At 33.0% G+C, this 25,084-nt stretch overlaps 1 protein-coding gene across 1 annotated transcript in view; it reads left to right on the top strand.

Moving 5' to 3' along the window:
- The first annotated feature begins 810 nt into the window (after positions 1-810).
- LOC149900816 (uncharacterized) overlaps positions 811-25,084 on the top strand; it is a 50,457-nt gene continuing 26,183 nt past the window's right edge. Inside the window, exons 1-11 of the mRNA XM_090112720.1 lie at positions 811-825; positions 1,046-1,274; positions 1,652-1,738; positions 3,362-3,594; positions 4,973-5,186; positions 13,415-13,510; positions 17,882-18,111; positions 18,729-18,948; positions 22,974-23,069; positions 23,523-23,752; positions 24,147-24,354. Of these exons, the coding sequence (XP_089968846.1) occupies positions 811-825; positions 1,046-1,274; positions 1,652-1,738; positions 3,362-3,594; positions 4,973-5,186; positions 13,415-13,510; positions 17,882-18,111; positions 18,729-18,948; positions 22,974-23,069; positions 23,523-23,752; positions 24,147-24,354 (1,858 nt within the window). The remainder of the gene's footprint in view (positions 826-1,045; positions 1,275-1,651; positions 1,739-3,361; positions 3,595-4,972; positions 5,187-13,414; positions 13,511-17,881; positions 18,112-18,728; positions 18,949-22,973; positions 23,070-23,522; positions 23,753-24,146; positions 24,355-25,084) is intronic.

The raw sequence follows: 25,084 nt of genomic DNA, 5'->3' as shown, positions 1-25,084 counted from the left end.
AAATCTACATGAGCATTTTCATTTAAATGCGTGATTATTATGCGAGTATTTAAAAAACTGTGTAATTATTAGTCAATGTGATAATGATAAACGCTTTATAGTCAATGTAAGGTCAATGTCTATGATTCGTAGACTATTGTGTGTGAAAAAAACTTAACTTCGCACAATAAATGCTTTGCATAGCTTCTATCGTGGGCCTTGAGCGCGGGGACCGAATCGAGAAATTCCGTAACGAAAAAACCTCACGCTCCCCACTCCGACGGGCACGGAGGTGTGGCTTGAAGGCATAGCATGCAATAGCTTTACCGCGGCAGTCCCCGAGTGCCACACTTTTTTTTATTTCCATGATAATGAATCGGTAGGTACTGCAAAGCCCTGTCAATCGACATTATAGATAATAAACTAGAATTATAACTATTTTTCTTATTATTATTTATAGTGGTCTCAGAAATATATTAAGAACTAGGTTTCCGCGGCTTCGCCCGCGCAGTCAAAGAAAAACCCGCATAGTTCCCGTTCCCGTGGGATTTCCGGGATAAAACCTATCCTATGTCCCGGGGTAAAAAGTAGCCTATGTCCTTTCTTGGGTATCAAAATATCTCTACACAAAATTTCATGAAAATTGGTTCAGTAGTTTAGGCGTGATTGAGTAACAGACAGACAGACAGAGTTACTTTCGCATTTATAATATTAGTATAGTATGGATATAAAATAATATAAACATAATATCCCTGAAGCATAACATGAATTCTTTGGCAACGGCACCTAATTAATTAAAACAAGATAAATATAATTTAAGAGTAATACTTTATGACCGCCTCCGTGGTACAGTGGTTGACGCGTCAGCGTAATACCGAGAGGTCCTGGGTTCGATTCCCGGTGGAGACGAATAAAAAAAAATGTCTCGGTCTGGCAGGACACAGAAGGCTGATCACCTACTTGTACCTAAAGAAAATCGATCAGTGAAACAGATGTATAATCCCCTTACCCCACTAGGGGACATGGGACTTTAATACTTTATACTCTAACGCTAAATTTCCCACAGTTTGCCGGAAAATGGAACAGCATAGAGGGAACTCGCAGCCCACTTCAACCAGGCGACTGCTCGTATTTAGAAATAAATCCAACGAGCAATACAACGACCGCTGGGCTCAATAACTATAGTGTGTACATGAGGGCACTGAATCAGAACTTTCTAGAAGAAATCAATGGAGTTGCGTCCGCAAGAAATAATACCGCCACATATACCATGACGTTGGCCCCGGTTGGTAAAAGTAAGTAGTTCTAAAAAAAAGCTGTTCTGTAACATAAGATAACACAGATAACAAACTGTATTTTTTACTTTACGTAGATGGCGTTTTACAAATTCGCTTTAAAAAACAATTCACTTCTAATAAACTTAAAATAAATAACAGACAAACGGTACAATTTATTATCTAACTATGCTTATTACATAAGACTAGTTTATGAACATAAATCATCAACTAAACTCTAAAGTATTCCATCCTATAATATGACCATTTCCTAATTCAATTGATCCAAAATTATTTTATTTCTAAAAATGACTTTCAAATATTAAGCTTACATTTATTCACTACATAATTACAATTTTATTTATTATATAATATAATTAAATTAAAAATATTTTCAGCCATCGATTTCAACATCATGCTAACAGACTACGAAAACTTCGCCCTTGCATACAGTTGTGAGAATGTGGGGACAACTAACAGAAACAGTAAGTTATAAGTACACCTTCTGCTGAATATTGTATAGGCAATGGCTTATTCATTGTTTAAGAAATATATATTTATTCATTCAATTGCAAATAAAAATGCCACGGCACATTTTCTCGGCCGAGCCACGTCCACAAAGACCGAGCAGCCATTCGCGGAAAATGCTTCGCGAAGCTGCTCGCTCTGTGTGGATTCGCCTATTGGCTGGCTGGGTGCGTCATTAATTTATTTGGCTGCTCAATTTGTGTGTAACCTCCTAATGACCAACGTATCCGCGTCATTTGATTTGCTAGCTTGAGCCAAATAAAGAGAGATTACAGCACCACCTTTGAAGATATTATAATTATTTAATAGAGTAGATATTATACCAAACCGTCTTACAATGGAGCACATTCAGCGGATTCCATTTCATACAATCTACTTAATCGTTTCTCAAAGCAGCTCTTGGACATATTAAAAAAGAACATTTATTTTTAGTGATTGAAGTATTTTTTTCTGACGAGATGTGCAAATACTTTCCTCGTATTAAAAAACATTCAACCCGGATATCGAACCCGAGACATATCGGCACATGTTACACACGTTAACCTCGGCATTGACAACACGATAACGATGGAGTTCAAACTTCTTTGTTATCTACTAATAACAATATTTTATTGCCAAAATAAGGCAACCTCCACTGAAAGAAATTATTAATTTTTGATAATTATTTTTCACTTCAAATCAAATATCTATTGATCATAATCAAATTTTCATTTTGTAACAGCTACGTATAATGTGATCGCAAATCATCATGATTCACAACTTTCTGATGTTATTCACTGATCATATTATTCCAATGTTTAAAAATTACTGCCACTTTAATGATTACTGAAGGGCTAAAATCAGTACAACAACCGCTCTACTGTAAAACATGGATACCTATCTTATTTGGCTCTATACATATACAGTAGAACCTCGATAAGTTAAAGTCCAAGGGAAACACAAAATATTTTAAGTTATAGAGGTTTTAAGTTATCAAGGGTCTATCCATTTTTCACTGCTTCTATAGCTTTTAATTTATCAGCGTAGGTGAGGGTTGTTAGTTTTCTTTTTGGACTAATTTTAAGCCAGTTTTATCACACAGTAAGTAAAGTGATGTTTCCAGGACAACGCTCAAAAACTTATGATGCAAGTAAGTTGTTGTCATAAAGCTAACCGCCGCAAAGCTTTGAAGAATTTCGATAAAGCAAACAATAGGTAATGTATTGTTTACGTTAACAATACATAGTAAACACGTGCAAGCAATAAATACCGAAACCTTTTGTTTTGAAACTCTTTCAAAATGACTCATTGACAAAAAAATTTATGTAATAGAGGTTGTGGAAACATTTTTTTAAGTTATTGAGGGCCAATACAGAGATTATTTATTTAAGTTATAGAGGTTGCGTATTTTAAGTTAAAGAGGTTTTGGGCTCTGATGGGAAGGGAACATATTATTTTGTGAAGTTACAGAGGTTTTTATGTTATCGAGGTTTAAGTTATCGAGGTTCAACTGTACTAAGTTTCTTCCTCATTTTCTCAGCTTAATGAAACCATCAATATTATACTATAATTCTTCGTATTAACCCTAACATCGTTTCCAGTATACATTTGGCAACTGGGTAGAAGCACATCGTTTCCCAGCGAAATGATAGCCAATCTCATGAACCAGACCATTTTCACAAACTTTGGATTGCGGTCTGCTGATTTAACGGTGACAGACCATTCGGACACCGCATGCTATGTACTCCCGGTGATACCCCCAGGGCAATCTGTTATCCTACCTGGACAATGCGACCCTAATACAACAGTTTTCCAGAACTTTGATGTTGCTGAGGTTTGTATAAATTAAATGAAATTATTGGCAAATTTACAGGAGTATTACTGGAACCTTTAGTTCATTTTCTATGTCCGAAGACGTCTGCAAAAGTCAGGATCTAAAAGTATGATAATATAGATAGAGATACATGTAAAATGCATTCCCTTAGAGATAGATACTTCATTAATTTAAAATTGTGTAAAATGTGAATTTGATAAAGTTTTCAGCCATGTTAACATGTATAGATAAAAATAATCAAATCACTTTGAAAAAATAATAGTAATTTTATGTAGTAAAGCGTATCATCGACCACAAAGTTATTTTAAAAGTATTGAGGAAGAAAAAAAAGATAAGATAAAAATTAATGCACGTGTTTAAACTTTATATGTTTATTGTAATTTCGATAAATCCGATAATCCTATTTAAGTCGCTGAGAATCATCATTTTGAGACTTCCCTCAAAATTTATTTTTCATATATCAAAGCAAACATTACACAGATAAATAATAATTAGAAAAAAATCCTATTACACAGCAGCTAATGATGTGTCACTCTCTATGAATTTTTATAAGAACACCCCACGCATTTTTCAATCCTAAATCGTATTGTTCAAATTTGCCAATGAATAATAAAAATTATCAATCATAAAAATATCTATATGTAAATAGTAACACCTGCGATATTTAGGCAGATAATAATTGTAGCTAATCTTATATACATTCCACTTACATTAAAAATATTCCTAACACAAATATTTGCAACAGATAAATAATAAGTGAAGTCTCTCTCCAAAGATTAGTTTTATCAAAATTTTTTGTGATTGATTATACGAAGGCATTTTTTATAAACCGACTAATAAATGGATTAAAGGTAATCCAGATTAGGATATAAATATTTTTTTAATTAATCTTAATCCCTTTTAATCGAGTCATTTTAGGAATAATGCTTCGTTTTCATTGCTAGATAAAATCTCTTTCAGCTGTTGAAGACGAGTGAATCAAAGTCTGTAAATCTTTTGGAACGCTAAAGCATTAGAATATCCTAATTAATTAAGAAAAATGTTGATGCTTTTTTTAGGATGTACTGTTTTATTTTATTAATGATAAACCATTACGAAATAAAGTTTCAAAGTTCATAATTTGAAAACAATTTGTCACCCAAATATCGATTCATTTCATTATCCTTTGTTATTTTTGACTTTCCAGTCCACCGAGTTTATATTTCTCAGCGACGTTTTATCTCAATCACTTTAACACTACAAAATATGTTTTTCATTTAACTATTTCATAGAGTAGGTACCTAATATCCTAATCGTATGGGATAGTTATATAATACAATCATGTCATTCCAAAATGTGTTCTACTGCCCTTATTATACGGTACACTATCCATTGACAGTTCCAAGGAGTATGGCACCAAATAGCGAGCTACTATTCCCCCAATGCTGTTGGGAGCTGCAGCAGAGCAGAATACACCCTACGAGGGTCTGTAGTGGAAGTGGTGAATAGAGAGGTGGTGGCACAGAGCCTGGCTACCATCAGTGGTACCGCTACCATCGCTAGTACGGATAATAGTGCAAGACTGCTGGTCACCTTGGAAGTGGCGCCGGGAGGTATGTACCTTACATTTTTTTAATAAAAAGCACTTAATTCATTGAATTTATTTTCAATAAATAGTATTATCAAGTATTAAATCTATTCAATGTGATGTGTGTTCAATCAAGCAGCCTCTTGAGCTCTATAATATAAAAGTATATTATAGAAGTCAAGAGGCTGCTTGCAGCTTGATTGAACACGCTAATAGTATTATAGTAGATATATAGTACGCATGTCGCATATATGTAGCATTTTTGCATGAATGTAGTGTCTGTTATTCCATATTTATGTAATGGATGTATATATTAAAATGTATGTAAGAAATTATTTAAAACTTTATTATTTTATAAATTTGTAGCCCCTATCGCTGCAAACGTCAGTTGCGATATGGGAACCACTGAAAATCAGTGCTGCGGCTATTAAGCCACAGATTTGCTGAGTGGTATCCCTGTCCAGCACACATACTATAGTCAACCACATAATATAATACCTATGTTTTTTTTATACTTGTACAAACGTGATACCTACTTACCTCTTTTATAAATTGTAATTTTTATTTGATTGTTTTTGTTCATTGTAAGTTATTTTGTTGTTTTTGCCTTGTATTTTTGTGTGCTGGATTAAATGTATTTTCTTTCTTCTTTCTTTCTTTCTTTCTAATATTAGAAATCACGGGTCCGATTTGAAAAATTTTTCCCTTGTTAGATGGTCCATTTGTCGAGGAACGCATAGACCTATCGGAGTGGAGCAATGCGGGTAAAAACGCGGAGCACAGCTATTAGTAAAGAAATTTTAATTGCATTTACATAATAAATTCGCTTCGAAACATCGCTCAAATAATGTAATTAATAAATCGCGTTTAAAATCTATCAAAAAGTTTTTTATTATGAAAATTGCGATGTCATTAATCACATTCATACTAATATTTCGAACGCGAAAGGTTATCTGTATGATACGCTTTCGCGGCATAAACGTGATTCAAATGGAATTTTTAATATTTGAAGACCAAACATAGATTGGGTAATAAGTAGGTAAATATTTTGTTAAAAACTTTTAGCAATAATTTGGCTCTGCCAGTTTTTGTATATTTTACCCAACTTTTTTTGCCCGAATTTACTATATTTTACCCGAAAAATTATTAAAGCAGTTGCGAAATATTAAAAGGCACCTACTAACGTATTATCTTATCATTTTTTAAATATTTTAATCGACTAGTCTATAAACTGTCTACCTACTTTTCCTACGTTTTATAAAATACTAGCGGTCCCCCCCAGCTTCGCCCGTGGTACATATTTCGCAATAAAAGGTAGCCTATGTTCTTTCTCAGGGTCTAAAGATTATCTGTGCCAAATTTCATCAAAATCGGTCCAGTAGTTTATGCGTGAAAACCATACATACATACATACAAACCTTTCCTCTTTATAATATTAGTATAGACTAGCTTTCGGTCCGCGGCTTCGCCCGCTTTGTTTAAAACATAATAAATTATATACTAATACCTCCCTCTTGAATCACTCTATCTATTAAAAAAAACCGCATCAAAATCCGTTGCGTAGTTTTAAAGATTTAAGCATACACAGGGACATAGGGACAGAGAACTGAGAAAGCGACTTTGTTTTATACTATGTAGTGATTTCCAATCATCCGAGCATTTTTGCATACCTACCTACATATTGATTTTTAAAAATACATAATGTATAACATCATAACCGACTAATTACAATCTTATTACAAAAAACCGCATCAAAATCCGTTGCGTGGTTTTAAAGATTTAAGCATACATAGGGACATAGGGACAGAGAAAGCGACTTTGTTTTATACTATGTAGTGATTTCCAATCATTCGAGCATTTTTGCATACCTACATATTGATTTTTAAAAATACATAATGTATAACATCATAACCGACTAATTACAATAATTGGTAATAAGATTAAATCTAATCAAAGTTAAAAAATGCCGATATATTTAACGATAAGATTGTATTTTTATTATCTTTGTTATTTTTGTAGGATAATTATTAAATACCTTATTAATATAATATAATATAATAATAAAAAAACGGTTGAGTGCGAGTCGCACTCGCGACAGCTGTAGGGTTCCGTACAATTATCTAACCTTTTTTTTTCTTTACATGAGCCCTTTTAATCACAATATTCTGGCATCCATTATACTTAAAAATACGTCTTGTGATATTTTTGAGATAGCTTCCCTCTATAATATTTTTATATGAACTTACATAATCTTGAATATTTTACCACCATTTGCATTAATATTCGAATAGATCAATAACAAGTAAATCTTGCAAATATACCTTATATGCCCGCTGCTTTTCCATTTATGCGTCCGCGTTAAGATGTAGAAGCCCTTCTGACTAACATCGAGAGACACCACACGAAAATGTTCCATTGAATGTTTATACCTTTTAAACTACATAACGGATTCTGATGTGTTTTTTTTAAGTGAAAACTTCTTTAGCGGCGCTGGGTATAAAATCTTAAACTCGCGTCAGGACACGTGGCCTGATCGAAAAAGCGTAATGCTGGCCATACACCATACTTCCTATCGTCCCTTCGGCATGACGCTACCGATTGGATCAGTTAGAACTGACCATGTGTGGGAGTGGATTGGCATTATTTGGCATGATAGTTATACTTGACGGAACAATCGAATTTCGATTCTTTTGGCTTGATCATGGCGATTGGATCATGTCGATTGGACCGTGTATGGCGGTATGCGATCGTCACTTCAGTCTGGTCAATTTTCTGGTCATTTTTCGTCCAAGCTGAAGCATAGGCGCTTCGCTCGCTTGGTGTATAAATATGAAAGTATATGGATGTTTAGATGTCAACGGTTACGGATTTGAATAAGATTTGTTTGGGAGATAGATGAAGTACCAGATTACTTAACACATTGGGTACTTCTCATTAAATAGGTACATATATATAACAATAATCTTCCTAAGCTTCCCGGCATGTAATCCTTTTTTTGTTTCATTTTTACGAATAAAACGCCCAAAACGACTAAAACATCGTCGTCTGTCACCGGTGACGCCATGGCTTCAACTGAACGTTGCTGCCGATTGGACAATTCAAACGTTGTGTGTGTGGTCTCTATGGACAAACTGCAGATTGGATCAAGCTACAGCGTCATGCTGATTGGACGATAGAAAGTATGGTGTATGGCCAGCATAAGACGGATTTTTTTTTTAACCCATAAATTCCATGCGTAATCAAGTTTTCACTTCTGCCGGCACTCCCGGAGTGCAACCCGTCTTTTTTTTTAATAAATAATGGTAAACGAGAAATGTTTTAGTACATCGTTTGTAAAATTTTAGTCAAAGCGCACCCAAAAAACTAGTAAAAAAGAATCAGAGTGCATCCGTACCAATGTAAAGTTTAAGGAAAAACAGTTTCATACATATTGTATTCTACTTTAGTCATATCACAGTTTATCGAGTAATAAGAGTCACAATTGAAACGGCAAAAGTGTTTTTCGTACAATTTCGATAACTAGTGTTATCATTCACCATTCAATAGCATTTATCAGTCTTTTTTTTGTTTGGGGATAACGTCATTAGGTCGTTTTAGAAAAATTGTATCGTGACCTTATGGCAGTGTTTAGTTAATCATAAATTTACATCATTATTGTGAGTTATTATCATACCTAGTGGTTTATGTATACGTATGTGAGTTTGTTTGTTTGAACGCGCTAATCTCAGGAACTTATTTAACTTTAACTTCTGGTTCAATTTGTAAATTCTTTCGGTGTTCGATAGCCCATTTATCGAGGAAGGCTATAGGGCTATATATCATTACGCTAAGACCACCAAAAGCGGGGACACTTGGGTGAAACCGCGGGGTGCAACTAGTGACATATATATTTAAGTTATATAAGCCACTATATTTTATATCGTATTATCTTGATATAGTGTTAAGCTTGGAATATTTTTTATCTCTGTATCAGGATTATTTAGATAAATAGTTACTATTAGCGCAAATTTTTCAATCCTCAGTTAAAACTTATTCGTCGAATAACGTATAAAACTACCATTTCGAAGTTTATTCTTATTGCCCGCAATTGACAGTTTACAGGAGACATTTTAATATTATCGTGTAATACTTTATTGGACGGATAAGTTTTAACCAGGGTTTGAAAAATCGGCCCTTAATCAAATAATTTCTATGATTAGGCTAAATGTAGATGTTTCAACGTCTCGTGTTCAATAACGACAATAACGTCAAAATAATATTTAATTTTTATTTAAAATTTATCGATATATCATATAAATATTATGTTCTGAGCTTTAAGCTCTACCCTTCATGGAAATTTATCGTAATACCTATTTTTTTATTTATAATGTAACGTTACAAACAACACACAAAAAAAGGTACAAAAAAGTTATATTTTTGTTTCTATGGACAAAAAATTTAAGTGTAGAGCACATCGTTAGTTTTTTTATGTCTATAAAAAAAAGTCTAGAGACTTCAGATATCTAAAAATAAAAAAGCTACATTTTAAAATTATTCATAGCTTTCCGCCCGTGGCTTAGCTCACTCTCAAACCTAATAAATTATATACCAAAACCTTCCTCTTGAATTACTCTATCTATATAAAAATTCCATCAAAATCTGTTGCATAATTTTCAAGATCTAATACCCCAGCCACACGACTCGACGAGTGGTATGGGAAGTGACGAGGGAAGTAGGCAGGGACGTAGTGTGGCCACGTTACTCGTCATGCCACTCGTCGTGCTCATCGTCCTGCTCACTGCTGTCGGCTTTTGCGCGCGAGTCAAAGGACCGGCAATACGAGTGCGAATTAGGGATGGGCGTCATGGAATCAACGGACTAGTTAAATTAACCGTCTATATGTACACTCAACGATTCGACTAGTCCATCGCTCACCAATGCACTAGTTGAATTCAACGGCTAAACAGTCTTATTGATAAGAATAAAGTCTTTTCTTTGAAGTTTTTTTAAAAAAATATTTTTGGTTTACAAGACCAATGTTTTGAATTTAAACTATAAAAACAAACGATAATAAGTTTTTTAGTAATACTTTTTTTAGGGAGTATAATTTTTGTAAGAAAGCATAAATATTTATTAATTGTTTTATTGAGATTAGAATTTATTGTTTTAAGAATTTATTTAATAATAGTTATTTATTTTACACATGGACTAGTCGAAGATTTTAACTAGTTGAATGACTAGTTGATGAACGACATTTAACTATCTAGTCTCGTTGATGAAAAATACGTCGACGACCCATCCCTAGTGAAGAGCGTCGCGATTAATCGCGCGAGTAGAGCAGTGTGTGGCCAGACGGCAATATCGAGGCGAGCGGCAGCGCGATGAGCAGGACGAGGAGCAGCACGAGTAGCAGGACGAGTAGCATAGTGTGGCTGGGGCATTAGCATACAGACACACGAAGCATGCGCAAAGGTCCTTTGTTTTATACTATGTAGTGATTCGTTTTTGTTACGACAAATTGTACCCATTATATTTACTTTTGAACATTCCGTTACTGTATTTTTACAAAAAAAAATAACAACAATAGATCCAAATAAAAACAGCAGATCAACTACTTATGCATTTCTTGGTATCAACAACAAATCCTGTAACAAAAAATGACCTTTTCATATTGAGTAGCACCTCCTATGCGTAGACTACCTACTTATACTATTATGTACTATGTAAATTAGGCATTAGGTATGCTTAGAATTTTAGTATGATTCAAAAAACAGTGAATTTGTTGTTTTAGAATTTAATTTATGAACACAAGAAAAAAAACTTAAGACCTAAGACTTGACAGCAATAAACATAATTTATCTGACCTTCCGTTTGCTTATCTGTGCTTATGTCAGTTTATCTCAAGAAACTTTTCTTAAGACTTTTATATACTTTGTAAGTTTTCTCTAAACAGCTAGTATAATTATTTTGGTCCGCCCCGGCTTCGCCCGTGGTACATATTTACGTTTTCTCTACATAAAAACCATCCTCGTACTTCAAGGAATATAATAAAAAAAGAATTATCGAAATCGGTTCAGCCGTTCTCGAGTTATGCGCTTACCAACACATTTTGCGATTCATTTTTATATATAAGACTAGCGGTCCGCCCCGGCTTCGCCCGTGGTACATATTTACGTTTTCTCTACATAAAAACCATCCTCGTACTTCAAGGAATATAATAAAAAAAGAATTATCGAAATCGGTTCAGCCGTTCTCGAGTTATGCGCTTACCAACACATTTTGCGATTCATTTTTATATACATACTAGCGGTCCGCCCCGGCTTCGCCCGTGGTACATGTTTACGTTTTCTCTACATATGAACCATCCTCGTACTCCCAGGAATATAATAAAAAAAGAATTATCGAAATCGGTTCAGCCGTTCTTGAGTTATGCGCTTACCAACACATTTTGCGATTCATTTTTATATATAAGATAAAGAAGATGTCAATAAAATTATATTATAAGATGTCAATAAAATGAATATGAATAAATACTTAGATATAATTTTGTGATAATATTTCCTGTTCCTACTATTAATATTAATTAATATTATAAATGCGAAAGTTTGTGAGGATGGATGTGTGTATGTATGTATGTTTGTTACTCTTTCACGCAAATAGTACTGAACCAATTACAATGAAATTTAGCACACATATACAGGGTAACGTGGATTAACACATAGGATAGGTTTTATCCCGGAGATCCCACGGGAACGGAAACTATGCGGGGTTTTCTTTGATAACGCGGTCGAAGCCGCGGGTGGAAAGCTATAGTACCTACTTTATATTCTAACTTACGAAATATCACTTCATACGAAACGACTTTAGTAAAATAATGATTATATCGGCCCTTTAATCCCTAAAGACGTTAAGTTCTCAATGAATAAAATTATAGACAGATATTTGCTAATTACTTTGCATTAGTATATTCATTAGGTTCATTATATTTTACGATGCATTGCAAATAATTATATACTAAGCACTTAAATAGCCAGATGGTAAATTTGCATTCAAAAGCACACTTTCTCAGAGGTGGATTTGCCTATTTTATTGCCAAGAGGAATATGAATGAAATATGAATATTTCGTATTTACTAGCTGACTCGCCAAACATGTTTTGCCATATACTGAGTATAAAAACTAATTTACAATAGGAGGTAAACACCTATTTGATATGCACAAAAAATTGCATAAACATCATTCAAGTCGTTTCGGAGTAAGAGGGGTTTGGTCACAAACACATGATAATTTTACATAAAACTAGCTGTGCCCCGCGGTTTTATTCTCTTTGCTTTTACCCGCGGTGCTCCACTCCTGTTGGTCTTAGCGTGATGATATAATATAGCCTGCCTCGATAAATGGGCTATCTAATACCGAAATAATTTGTCAAATCGGACCAGTAGTTCCTGAGGTTTGCGCATTAACAAACAAACAAACTCTTCTGCTTTATAATATTAGTATAGATATACATATAATTAGGTACCTTATACATAGGTTGTCTACCTACCTACGTAAATTATTTATATTTCATACATATATTATCAACTAGGTTTCCGCCCTCGGCTTCACCCGCGCAGTTAAAGAAAAACCCGCATAGTTCCCGTTCCCGTGGGATTTCCGGGATAAAACCTATCCTATGTGATTGCGTCATTTTCCCGGGATAAAAAGTAGCCTATGTCCTTTCTCGGGTATCAAAATATCTCTATACCAAATTTCATGAAAATTGGTTCAGTAGTTTAGGCGTGATTGAGTAACAGACAGACAGACAGAGTTACTTTCGCATTTATAATATTAGTATGGATTTCTTTATCTGTAAGGTTTTTGTACAATAAACTTTTAAAGATACATATTTCAACAAGTACATTTAAGTAAATTACATGCATCTGACTAGATATACATTTTTTTGTAACATTTACAATTTACATACAAAAAATGGCTCATGAAAACTTACCAACATGTAGGTAGCGAGCGAAGTCGCTGACTTTTGTTTGTATTCGTGATTATGTCTTGAATTCGATCGTAGTAAACAATGTAAATATTATTATGCAATCAAAAACAACTTGACTGTTGTTTAAGATTTTTAAAATTTCCATACATCCTCTTTAATTTAAAAGCCTAATTAATCCTAAAGATATAAAAAATATACGTAATATTTTTCATATCATAAAAGCGAATTGACCTTTCGAGGTGAAACTGCAACGATTATGTAGTGTTAACACTTTTGTTTTTTTTTCAGTTAATATAAATTCGTCTCTTTGGGTGCTGGCGACTGACTACGAAAACTTCGCAGTTTCTTACACCTGCGAGAATCTTGATAATAATCAGAAAAGAGGTAAGGTATCATATAAACTTATTATTATGTAATTAGCGACTTGGGTGGTAATACCAGTATAGTATAGTAATATTATATATACATGGTAATACTAAATTGCTATAAGCTGGGTATGATTGCGCTGGACTTTAAAAGTTTAAAATCTTCCTTTAATAGTAGATAATTACAGTTTTTACTAATATAAATTGTAATTTTTTGAGATATTAATTTTTAAAATCGCTTATGAAGCGTGCATTTTTTGCAACCGAGATTGCATACATTATTCATTGAAAATATCGTTTCTTGGAAAACAAACAAAAATTTTATGACGTATTAAAATATCAAAACATAGAAGGGTAAAACGGTTATTTAAATTGTAAAATGTGAAACACACAAGATAAAAAAAACCTCTCCTATAAGTAAAAAAAATCTTAAAAGGGTTTTAACTTTACAAAAACAAAACACGTAAAGCTTCGCATAGATTACAAATCAGATAATATTATAATTATCATTTATATATTATTATTCATACTTTAAAGCATTAATAAAACAGTCTAAATTATGTATTTGTTTTAACTTGAGTCCAAACAAACTGCAAGTCTTATTAAGGCCAAATACATTTAGTTTTATAGCGGGCATTGGAACAAAATTCATACAAATTATTTGATTTCATTTTGACCTAGCTTTAATTAACAAAATATGCTAATAAATAGATATCAAAATACTAGTTCAATAATTCCATTTAAATTTAATAAGAACACAATTAAAAAATAAAGCTGTCAAAACTATATAACCTCATTTGTTACTGGCAACACCCGTAAAAAAGAAAAAATAGAAAAAAAGTGTCGAGTGCCTTCGAAATTCAAATGAATATTCTTCTACAAATATTTTTTTCGTTTAATTCCAGGTAAATATTTCAATATAATATTATAAACTTATAAATAATTATTTTTATTTAGGTTTTGTTGTATAAATAATTTATTTTTAACTAAAGCGTATACATATAAATTAAACACATAAAATAAGGCAGTTAAGAAAATTAATGAGACGTCATGTTATATTACATTTTGAAGTAAACGTAAGTAGTAAATAAAACTCATTTTTGTTTAAATAAATACGATAAATCAATGAAGTTGCATTGCTTATACAAGAGTTGATTAAATCTTTTATACAACAATCCTTTTATACTGAAAATAGTAGACACCTAGTTAATACACATTTTTAAATCATAATATTGTACCTAATAGTTGTAGGGTCAATTGTATATTAGGTATTTAGTGTATATGTCACGGCTAAAGGTAGGTGAGAACATAAACTTAAGATTAGCCGGCTAAACTTAGGTTTATTTTCGACGAGGTGTTAATGTTAGTTTGTTCTATCTTTAGCCGGCTAAACTTAAGTGTAACCGCAGGCCCGTGGCTAAAAATGTCGGGGTGGGTAGATTTGGTTAGCGCCGGGCCGGTGGAGGGCTTGAGGGGCCCGCACAGTGCCAGAAAACACTCGCCCTGTTCCTTACATGTATTATAGTAACCAAATCTACCCACCCCGACTCAGGGCAGAAAGCTGGTGGCTAGGTTAGGTTAGGTTAGAACTCTTAAGACCCGCACGAGCCGAGCGAGCGCAGCGAGCGTGCTGCGGCAGCAGCCGGCGAAGTGCCAGAAAACACTCGCCCTGTTCCTTACATGTATTATAGTAACCAAATCTACCCACCCCGACATTTTTAGCCACGGGCCTGCGGTTACACTTAAGTTTAGCCGGCTAAAGATAGAACAAACTAACATTAACACCTCGTCGAAAATAAACCTAAGTTTAGCCGGCTAATCTTAAGTTTATGTTCTCACCTACCTTTAGCCGTAACATATACAATAACATACGTTTTTACTCCTGGTTACTGTATTAGATTTTCATGTCAATTTTTTCAGTAGTTCGTATTATTTTTCATAATATGACCTTATTTATGACCTTCAAGTATTCTAATTTCTAATGAAGGAATCAAGGTAATGATTTCTTTTGACTAGTGATTAGGTCAACAAAATGAGGATCGAGTCTCAATAAAGGCCTATTCAGATTAGAAACTAATCACGTACGGTCTATCCGAGTAAAGTGTAAACGATAGGTACGCTATTAGAGTCTCTTTAATATATTATTACGTAAGTGATTTATTTATTTATTTATTTCCTTACTCTTTATTGTACATACTAAAGTAAAAGTACATAAAACAAAACCATTTAAAATGTACAAATGGCGGCCTTATGGCTCAAAGCCATCTCTGCCAGGCAACCTTCAGGCAAAGGACAAATTAAAACTTATTTATTTATGATTAAGGGCTGATTTTTCAATGCTTGGATAAAACTTATCCGTCCAATAAAGTATTACACGATAATATTAAAATGTCACGTAAACTGTCAAATGCGGACAATTAGAATACATTTTTAAAATGGTAGCTTTATACATTATTCTACGAATAAGTTTTAACCAAGGATTGAAAAATCAGCCCTTAATCGTGTGTACCTTAATCCCGAAAGGATACTAGATCGGGGCAGCGGATACCGCTCTAATCTGAATCTGGCCTTTAATAGGAAAGATAAGCTAGATAAGGAAAAAATAAATATTTAACAATACGAATACGTTCTTGTTAAAAATGCATTTAGAACAAAAACATCGATGAATAGTCCTATTCAAAACCTGTTTAGAATAATTTAAAATTAATACGTCAATACGCTAATATTTTCCACTTTTTTGTCGGGTCATTATATTATAAGAATGATCCTTATAGTTTTTGTCGCATCTTTAGGTCGAGACAAGGCTTCCGAAGTCTATTAAAATGTCATAATTATTAATTTACGGTCGCTAATTCTTTTCTAATTTATTATTTTAATTCAATTATTATTGGCGTCAAATTGACGTGTGAACATGTTTTTGAAAGTCAATTCTAGAATATTTAAATAGTAACTGATACGCAGACGTTATTCGTGTTAATTAACTTATTTAGTATTCGTGATAATTAAATAAATTAACATTTTTTAAGAGTTAATCAATGAAATAAATGAAGGCATGCTATAAACTTTTGCTATATTGCGTTGTGCTACAGTACGCTCTATAGCAAAAGCGTCGTAAGGATTTTTCGTGACGCTGGCCTAGCCCGTTTGGCCTATTTTTAAAGTTTCTCTCGATGTTAGCCAGAAGGGCTTCTAACTGAAGGTTCACCCTGGTAGCGACATGCGCAAGGGCGTCCCCCCGCCACGGGGATCTCGAACCTCGGCTTGGGCTGTCGCTTGAGTGGAGGAGGCCGGAAGGGCCCTAGTCGGACGGGTCGCTTGGCCAACGAACCGGCTACCGCGCTAGAAGGAACTTCGTTCCAATAAAAATAAGCAATAAAAATTAAATGTTGGTGCCTCGATGAACACTTTCAGAATATCATGCATGACTAATCTATAAACCTAATTAGTAATTATCATCAAGATGGAGTTGTAATAAAAGTATTCTTTGATATAAATGAGATATTTTTAATATAATAAGAACAGAAAGAATAATAGTAGTAGTATAAGCACTTTGGCAATTGATGGCTGACACCCATGAAGGTACCTAAATACCTAGGAAATAGCTTTAATATTTACCAGAAATTACTATTACTACAATTTACCGGAAACGATAAACTGAATATTATTGAGGAAATATTTATTGGTGTTGTTTTTATTGTGTTTTATCTATCAATAAATGCGCATACAGGAAACTATTAGATAAAATAATCAATCACTTAAAAATGATAATGAACAAAATGTGCATAATAAATTAATTAAATTGAAAGGTCAATGCATATATGGCTGCAGCGAAGCCAAAAAACGTCATCATTCATAAAACATGGATGCCGAAGCCAAAAAACGTCATCATTCATAAAACATGGAAGCTGTAGGACGTATTATTTGAAATGCAATTCATAGGTATTATTTTTAATTGTTGATTAATTTATATGTACCTCAAAGCTAGTTTATTGTTCCTTTCACCTATTTTATTATGTATCGTTACATTTCTAAATAAAGGTTATAGGTATTGCTAAGCTCATAATATAAATAATATCAATATGCCCTTATTAATTTATTTGATCCATATTTGAACATTTAAAAAATTGAACTGACGTTCGAGTAATAATTAAATTTTGACTTGACATTCGACTTTCAACATTACTCTGAATGAATGAATGAATGAAAATCCTTTATTGTTGTAGAAATACAAACATAAAAGCATTCGGTACATTTTACACAAGCAACATGCGGGCTTGTCGCTAGGTACCGATCTCTACCAGGCAACCCTTAAAGTATAGGAAATAAACACAACGAACGTACCTATGTACCATCTTATCTATAACTAATTTTGACATCTTTAACATTACAGTGAACAGCTGGATCCTCAGCAGAACGCAACAGCTTCCAGAAGCCGTCAAGGTCCAAGTTGACAATGTAGTCGCTTCGTACCTGGACCTGAACGACCGGTACTACATCCAAACTGACCAGAGCGATGCCGCGTGCTTCTACTATCCGGTACCAGTTTTGGACCAGTCCGTGGTCTTCCCTGGACAATGTGATGAGAACATCCCCGTGGTTATGAATTTCAGAGTCGCTGATGTAAGTAGGAATACAGTCAAACAATATCGTATCGTGCAATCAATACAATACAACAAAATAAAATAATATTATAGTGACAAGACTGCCAATTTATTTCTTCTATAATGAGGTTATGTTTCATTGTTAGGTTTTGCAGCAAAGTATGATTGATTATTGTACACCAAAAAGGAAGCAAAAATAAAATAAACACATACAACAACATGCTATCACACAATCAATACATTACAACGACATGCTTTATACTCAATCATACTTATAAATTTCGACTTCAAAAAAGGATTTTTCACTGCATATTTTTATGCAATTTCATTGCCAACTGTTAGCATTTTTTTAATCCTTTTCAATCGATAAGTTAAAATTCACAAGCTGGTTCTGATGCTTTTTTTTCGGAATCTAGTTTTTTTTAATCATCTTACTTAATTTCGGAATATCATCAAAATGTTATCGTTGAAACCGGCAAAACGTCTTTAATTTCTACATTAAATATTACTATACAGGTCATCCACTCTACGCATTAATGAACTTAAAATCATTATATATTACAGCATGTATTTCAATTATTTACCATCAAAACATCCCAAAAAAGTCCGTAAGAACTAAGTAAGTAATCTTTTTAGTATCTGGGCGTTTGGAACACCATCGAAGCGTATCCATCAGCAAATGCCCTGGGAAGCTGTGGTAACGCAGAGTACACCCTTGGCTCTGGGGGTAAAGTCGATGTGTACAATACAGAAGTGATCAACCAGACTTTACTCACTATTGATGGAACAGCTGAAGTGGCGGTTGATGATGGCAGCGCGAAGCTTTTGGTCACCTTCCCCGTTGCGGGAACTAATTGTGAGTATAACCTTTTTTAAATGGATTTTAATGGTATTTTATAAAGACGTACCTAATTGGTATTTGAAAATAATACGATATACAGTGAGAGTGTACTATAATTATGATTCTTGTATCTCATAGTATCAGCAGATTTTACATACTTCGTCCAGTTGTTTAACGTAAATTATTAATTAAAATATGTACCTACAATATTTGATAAAATATTTAATAGAGTGCTCTTAAAAAACAATTAATAAATGCAGTGACCATTATTTGAAATGACACTTAATAAATATGACAAAGAATCATTTTAATTAATATATTATTGTAATAATTACCCAAAATACGTAATAAATTGAATATTGTACTCAAACTCAAACTCAAACATTAATTTATTCAATTAGACTACTATTTAGTAGCACTTTCGAATCGTCATTACATAGTATTTTTAACATTTACCACCGATTCGGAAAGCAGTATCTATGGAGAAGAGTCGGCAAGAAACTCCATAGTTGCTCTTTTAAAATAATGTCAATAAATTTACATAATATTATGTAACTTATATCTAACTACATAATATGCCAAAGAACTGTCCTGTGGTTTTTACGCGACAACCCTCCATGGGTCTTTATCGTCCATATATTCCTGAATACTGTAGTACGCTCTCTGAACTAGTACATTTTTTATGTAAGACGTAAGTTTTAAATTTAGAACTACTAAACTCTTTAATATTGTGAGGAATTCTATTGTATAAGCGTATACCTTGACCCATAAATGAATTTTTAACTTTAGCTAATCGGAAAAATGGCATTTCAATTCTATTCCTGTTCCTTGTAGAATAACATTTCAATAAAGATAATAAAAACCGGAAAATAAATAACCTTAAAATTAAAAAAAGGATGTGCAAAAGTAAAACACATTATACAGTTAATATAAAATAATTTATTTCATATAATATTTCTTGCTTCTCACATTTTAAATAATTTAATTCTCTTAAATGGTGCAAAAAAAGACTTCTGAATGCTATCTCAGCTTGGATTATAATAATTATAATAAAACTACTTCCATTGTCTGCTTATTATTTTAATAGATAAAAAGTATGTTATCAAATTGTTTTTCAGCCTCTAAAATGTTTTTCTAGCTCATTAGTTAGACCTTTTATCAAATTTGTAACACACGATAGTAATATTAGATAGTAACAATAGTAAAAAAATTGGCCAAGTGCGAGTCGAACTTGCGCACGAAGGGTTCCGTACTATGGAGACCCCCTTAATATTTTACCTTTTTTTTAATTTTAGTATGTGTATATGTGTGTTTAGTAGCGGCAACGGAAATACATCATTTGTGAAAATTTCAGCTTTCTAGCTATCACGGTTTATGAGATACAGCCATACAGCCTGGAGACAGACAGACAGACAACGAAGTCTCAGTAATAGGGTCCCGTTTTACCATTTGGGTACGGAACCCTAAAAATTGGCAATCACACTTCAGGGCCGTTTCAGAACTTTTTTATACCATTTCTTGAACTTTAGGTCGTCACACTATGATAGTATGATAAAAATGTTTTTTATTAGATAACTTAGAAAGATACCCTGTATATGATAGCATACCTAATGTTACAATTTCATAATATATTTCGTAGATTATTAATAGTAGGTAAACTAGATAACTGCAATAAAACAATTGCATAAAGGTATTGTTTATATGAACATCTAGCGGTCCGCCCCGGCTTCGCCCGTGGTACATAATATTTACGTTTTCTCTACATAAGAACCATCCTCGTACTTCAAGGAATATAATAAAAAAAGAATTATCGAAATCGGTTCAGCCGTTCTCGAGTTATGCGCTTACCAACACATTTTGCGATTCATTTTTATATATAAAGATTTGGTATGATAAAAGCAACGTTAATTTTACAGGAAATGTATTATTCAACAAAAAGTATTAATTGTAATTACTTTTATTCATGCATTCGTCATTATTATAAATAGTCTCGGCAAGATATTCCACATTCCGATGGTATATAATGAAAACATATAACGTCTTGAATATTGCATGAATGAAAAATAATATTGTGCAATATTTTTATAGATGTCACATTAACGACGCCTTATTATATTCAGTTATATAGTTACTAGCTGTGCTCCGCGGTTTCACCCGCATTGCTCAGCTCCTGTTAGTCTTAGCGTGATAATATATAGCCAATATCCTTTGTCGATAAATGGGCTATCTAACACCGAAATAATTTTTCTAATCGGACCAGTAGTTCTTGAGATTAGCGCGTTCAAACAAACAAATTCTTCAGCTTTATAATATTAAGTATAGATTCCCGTTACCAATTGTTTTGCTCAGGTATAATGCGTCGTAGAGCAAAAAATAATAATTGAAGGAGCTTTTTCATATGATGCTTGTATTTCTTTTTTTTAAATACAGCCAGTCCACTGCCAATCTAACCAGCCAGTTTTTTAATTGAACAAAAAGTTTAGTTACATTAATCTCCATTATCATTATGGAGCCATTTTTACGATTAAATTAGCTTCTGCCGTATGTTTTGTATGTAATAGACTCCTATCAAGAATCGGTGAAAATAGAATAATTTTTGGCTCGGCTGTTCGTTACTACAAGAACTATTGTATAACACAAAAGTAATGAACAGTGAATTAATTTTTCACCTTACGCCGATGTGAATGTAGCGAAATGGCCAAGCCACATATTTTGACTAAGGTGTAGAGTTTGTGAAGTTAGGCCTTGTAGAGTTAGGGCGTGTAGTGTTAGAAGCTTGGCTCTACATGAGATCTGATAACTTTTTGACAGTGCGAGTCATATGGGCTCGTCTTGGCAACATTTAAGGTGAAAATGTTTTTGGTGGGATTTTTATTTTTACAATAGAAACGAATGTAAACGATTAAAACGTTAACGTAATGTTAACGATTAATTAACGATTAATTATATTTTTTAACGATGTACAAACATCATAAATCATTATAAATGTCATACACATGTTTTTTTAAATGAAACTCGATCGTTTTGAAACGCAATTTAAATTAAAATGTAAATATTATTATACTATTCTCAACCTTGTGTACGATAATCCTATCCTATAAAGAATGCATTTACGTTGTTTCGCATATTGAAAAAAAAAACAAAATTATAATATTATTTGCATATTATTAAGTTTTGCAATTAAAATAAATAAAGTCTACTGCGCACAAATTTTTATTCAAATAATAATAGTGGGTTCAATCCCGGATATCTTCTATGTCGAAGCCGCGGGCGGAAAGCTAGTAAATAATATTATATAATAAAGAGATGTATCTCTTGAACCTCTATATGTCTATAAAACTACATACATATTTACGTTTTCTCTACATAAGAACCATCCTCGTACTTCAAGGAATATAATAAAAAAAGAATTATCGAAATCGGTTCAGCCGTTCACACGTGATGCCGTGACAACGCGAAACGGGTTTCATTTTTATACATATAGATTATTTTGTTATATAAAGTAGTCTCTATAATAGAACCTACAACAATGAGACGTGACTTCAACAAATATGTATTACAAAATAAGCTTTTTGTTTCGATTTCACTGAGCAATGAACGTGGGTGCATTGTTTATATTTTGTGCGAGTCTATGAGTCATAATTATGTCCTAAACACAGAGTCTTAAATGTGATTGAGTAATAATATGTCTTAAATCTTAGATCAATTTACACCAATTAAATTGATAAAAATTTAATTTCTTCGAGAAACTTAAGCTCCTCTGAACTAGTTGTTTATACCTAACTAGCTGTGCTCCGCGGTTTTACCCGCAGTGCTCCATTCCTATTGATCTGAGCGAGCTAATATATTTATAGCCTATAGCCTTCCCCTATAAATGGGCTATCTAATACCGAAAGAATTTTTCAAATCGGACCAGTAGTACCCGAGATTAGCACGTTCAAACAAACAAACAAACTCTTCAGCTTTATAATATTTGTATACAAAATGGTAAATGGTGATTTAAAATTTTAAACTATCCTAAACATGTACTCTATTTTCAGTTACAATTTCAACAAACTACTGGGTACTGGCCACGGACTACATCTCATATGCTCTCGTGTACTCTTGCAGTAATATCAACAGTAATCAAAGAATGGGTAAGATACGCTACAAATCCTTACTTAGAAATAATATTAACTGGAAATTTCAGCATTAACAGTTATTGTTAGTAAGTTCAGTTTACTTTGCTCGGTCAAGACTTTTATTGAATCTCCGCTATGAATCTGCCGTCTGAACCATGCTAAGCATTTAAAATGGCTGTCAAAACTGAACTCAACTTTCGCTGTTAACAATGTGTATAAATTGTATTTAAAATCTACTAAATCTGCCTTATTTACGCTACTGACTACACTCAACTTTTGTTCAATTTATATTTTAACGGTATTTTTCAAATTGTTATACTTAATTAATTAACAGTATTTTAACAAACATAAGCTTCGCATAAACTACTTCGGCAATAATATCTAATTATTATAAAAAAACGTTTAAATTTTATCAATTTTAATTCAGTATAACTTTAACTATGGAATAAATACTACTTCTAATTCCAGTGTTCGCTTGGAAGTTAAGTCGTACCAAGGAACTACCCGTAAACGCTAGCACTGTTTTCGAACAAACCATAAGAGATATACCCGTAATGGACGAAAGGTACTTCCAAAAAAACGACCAAAGTGACGCTGCATGCTTCTACTATCCAGAACCGAAGGAAAATGTTCCTGTAGTCTTCAGAGGACAATGTGATGACAGCATTAGTGCAATAAACAACTTTAATGCTAACTCAGTAAGAGATAAATTGGATTAAATTGCTTGACTGATACAAAGTATGCATGTTTATTAGAAGTACAAGTTTGTAACACCATTTATTCGTTAACAGACTGATCTTTATAGCTTTAAATTTATTGGCTTTGTTTTCATCCAGCTGGATTAACACCCAGAATATCAATAATAAATTGTTAAAAGATATGGCTTCATCTGTAAGAACGACATGTCCGATCTTCATCAGACTAAAACAATGTTTATAAATTTAAAGGCTTAAATTTATAAACATTGTTTTCGTCTCCATTAACATCAGCCTTCCTTCTTTTAAAACCTCAACCTTATTATCCTGCCACTGCCTACATTTCCCAAATATTCCACAAAAATAACATGTAATATTTTAAAATCTTTATTTCTAGTTCATCGGCACATGGTACGAAATCCAAGCGTACCCGAAAGACAACCAGCCTGGCCAATGTATTAGTCACGACTACTCTCTTACAAGCAATGGATTAGAGATCAAATCTTCAAGTGTTAATGATCAGTTCTTAATAACCTCAAATAGTACAGTGGCTGTTAATGGAACAGATGGACGACTTACCATAACTATTCCTGCTGATGGTTCAGGTATATATTTTGAACAAATTGATTAATAAACAAAATAGACATAATATTATGCTCATACACTTTTCTTAAGTATGGATTTAATCTTTGTATGTAATTCATTACTAAATTTGTTAGAAATTTACAAAAACAATTTATAAACACACAGACACTAGAATAAAACTTCAAAATCATAAACATAGCACCTTTATACACAGTTCTGCTAAGTCAAAATAACTTTCCTTAAAAACATTCACTACAAAGTTTCATACATGCATACACACAGAGCGTAGATTATTGTCGGGTTCAGGAACCTGAACAAAACAAGTTGCTTACAGCCTTCCGTAAATAATATCTTCTTATTCTGCTTATACAACACAAATTGCAAACCGGTAAAAAATCTCTAGACGGTGGATAACTTTCAGGCATTTGTGGACAGTCATTTTAAATTGCTTATAATATGTAAATTATTACACACTACACAGTATAATACAAAGTCACTTTCCACCGTCTATGTGTGTATCTTTTAAACGACGCAAAAGATTTGATGGTTTTTTTTTAATGGTAGAGTAATTCAAGAGGAAGGTTTTAGTATATCATTTGACAAGTTTTCTACATAGCAGGCGAAACCGCGAGCGAATAGCTATAGCTATAATAAACTAAGTCCATTAATTAATAGTATAAATAAAAACCTAATACATAAACAGGACAGAAGTAATATCCTACATCTTTATTAGCATCCAATTTAAGAAAA

The sequence above is a fragment of the Colias eurytheme genome, chromosome 18 (assembly GCF_061535395.1).
Source record: "Colias eurytheme isolate Ceu_HAF_F1 chromosome 18, ilColEury1 Martin Lab GWU primary, whole genome shotgun sequence".
In the NCBI taxonomy this organism is placed as follows: Eukaryota; Metazoa; Arthropoda; class Insecta; order Lepidoptera; family Pieridae; genus Colias; species Colias eurytheme.
This window is presented reverse-complemented; position numbering and strand designations above follow the sequence as displayed.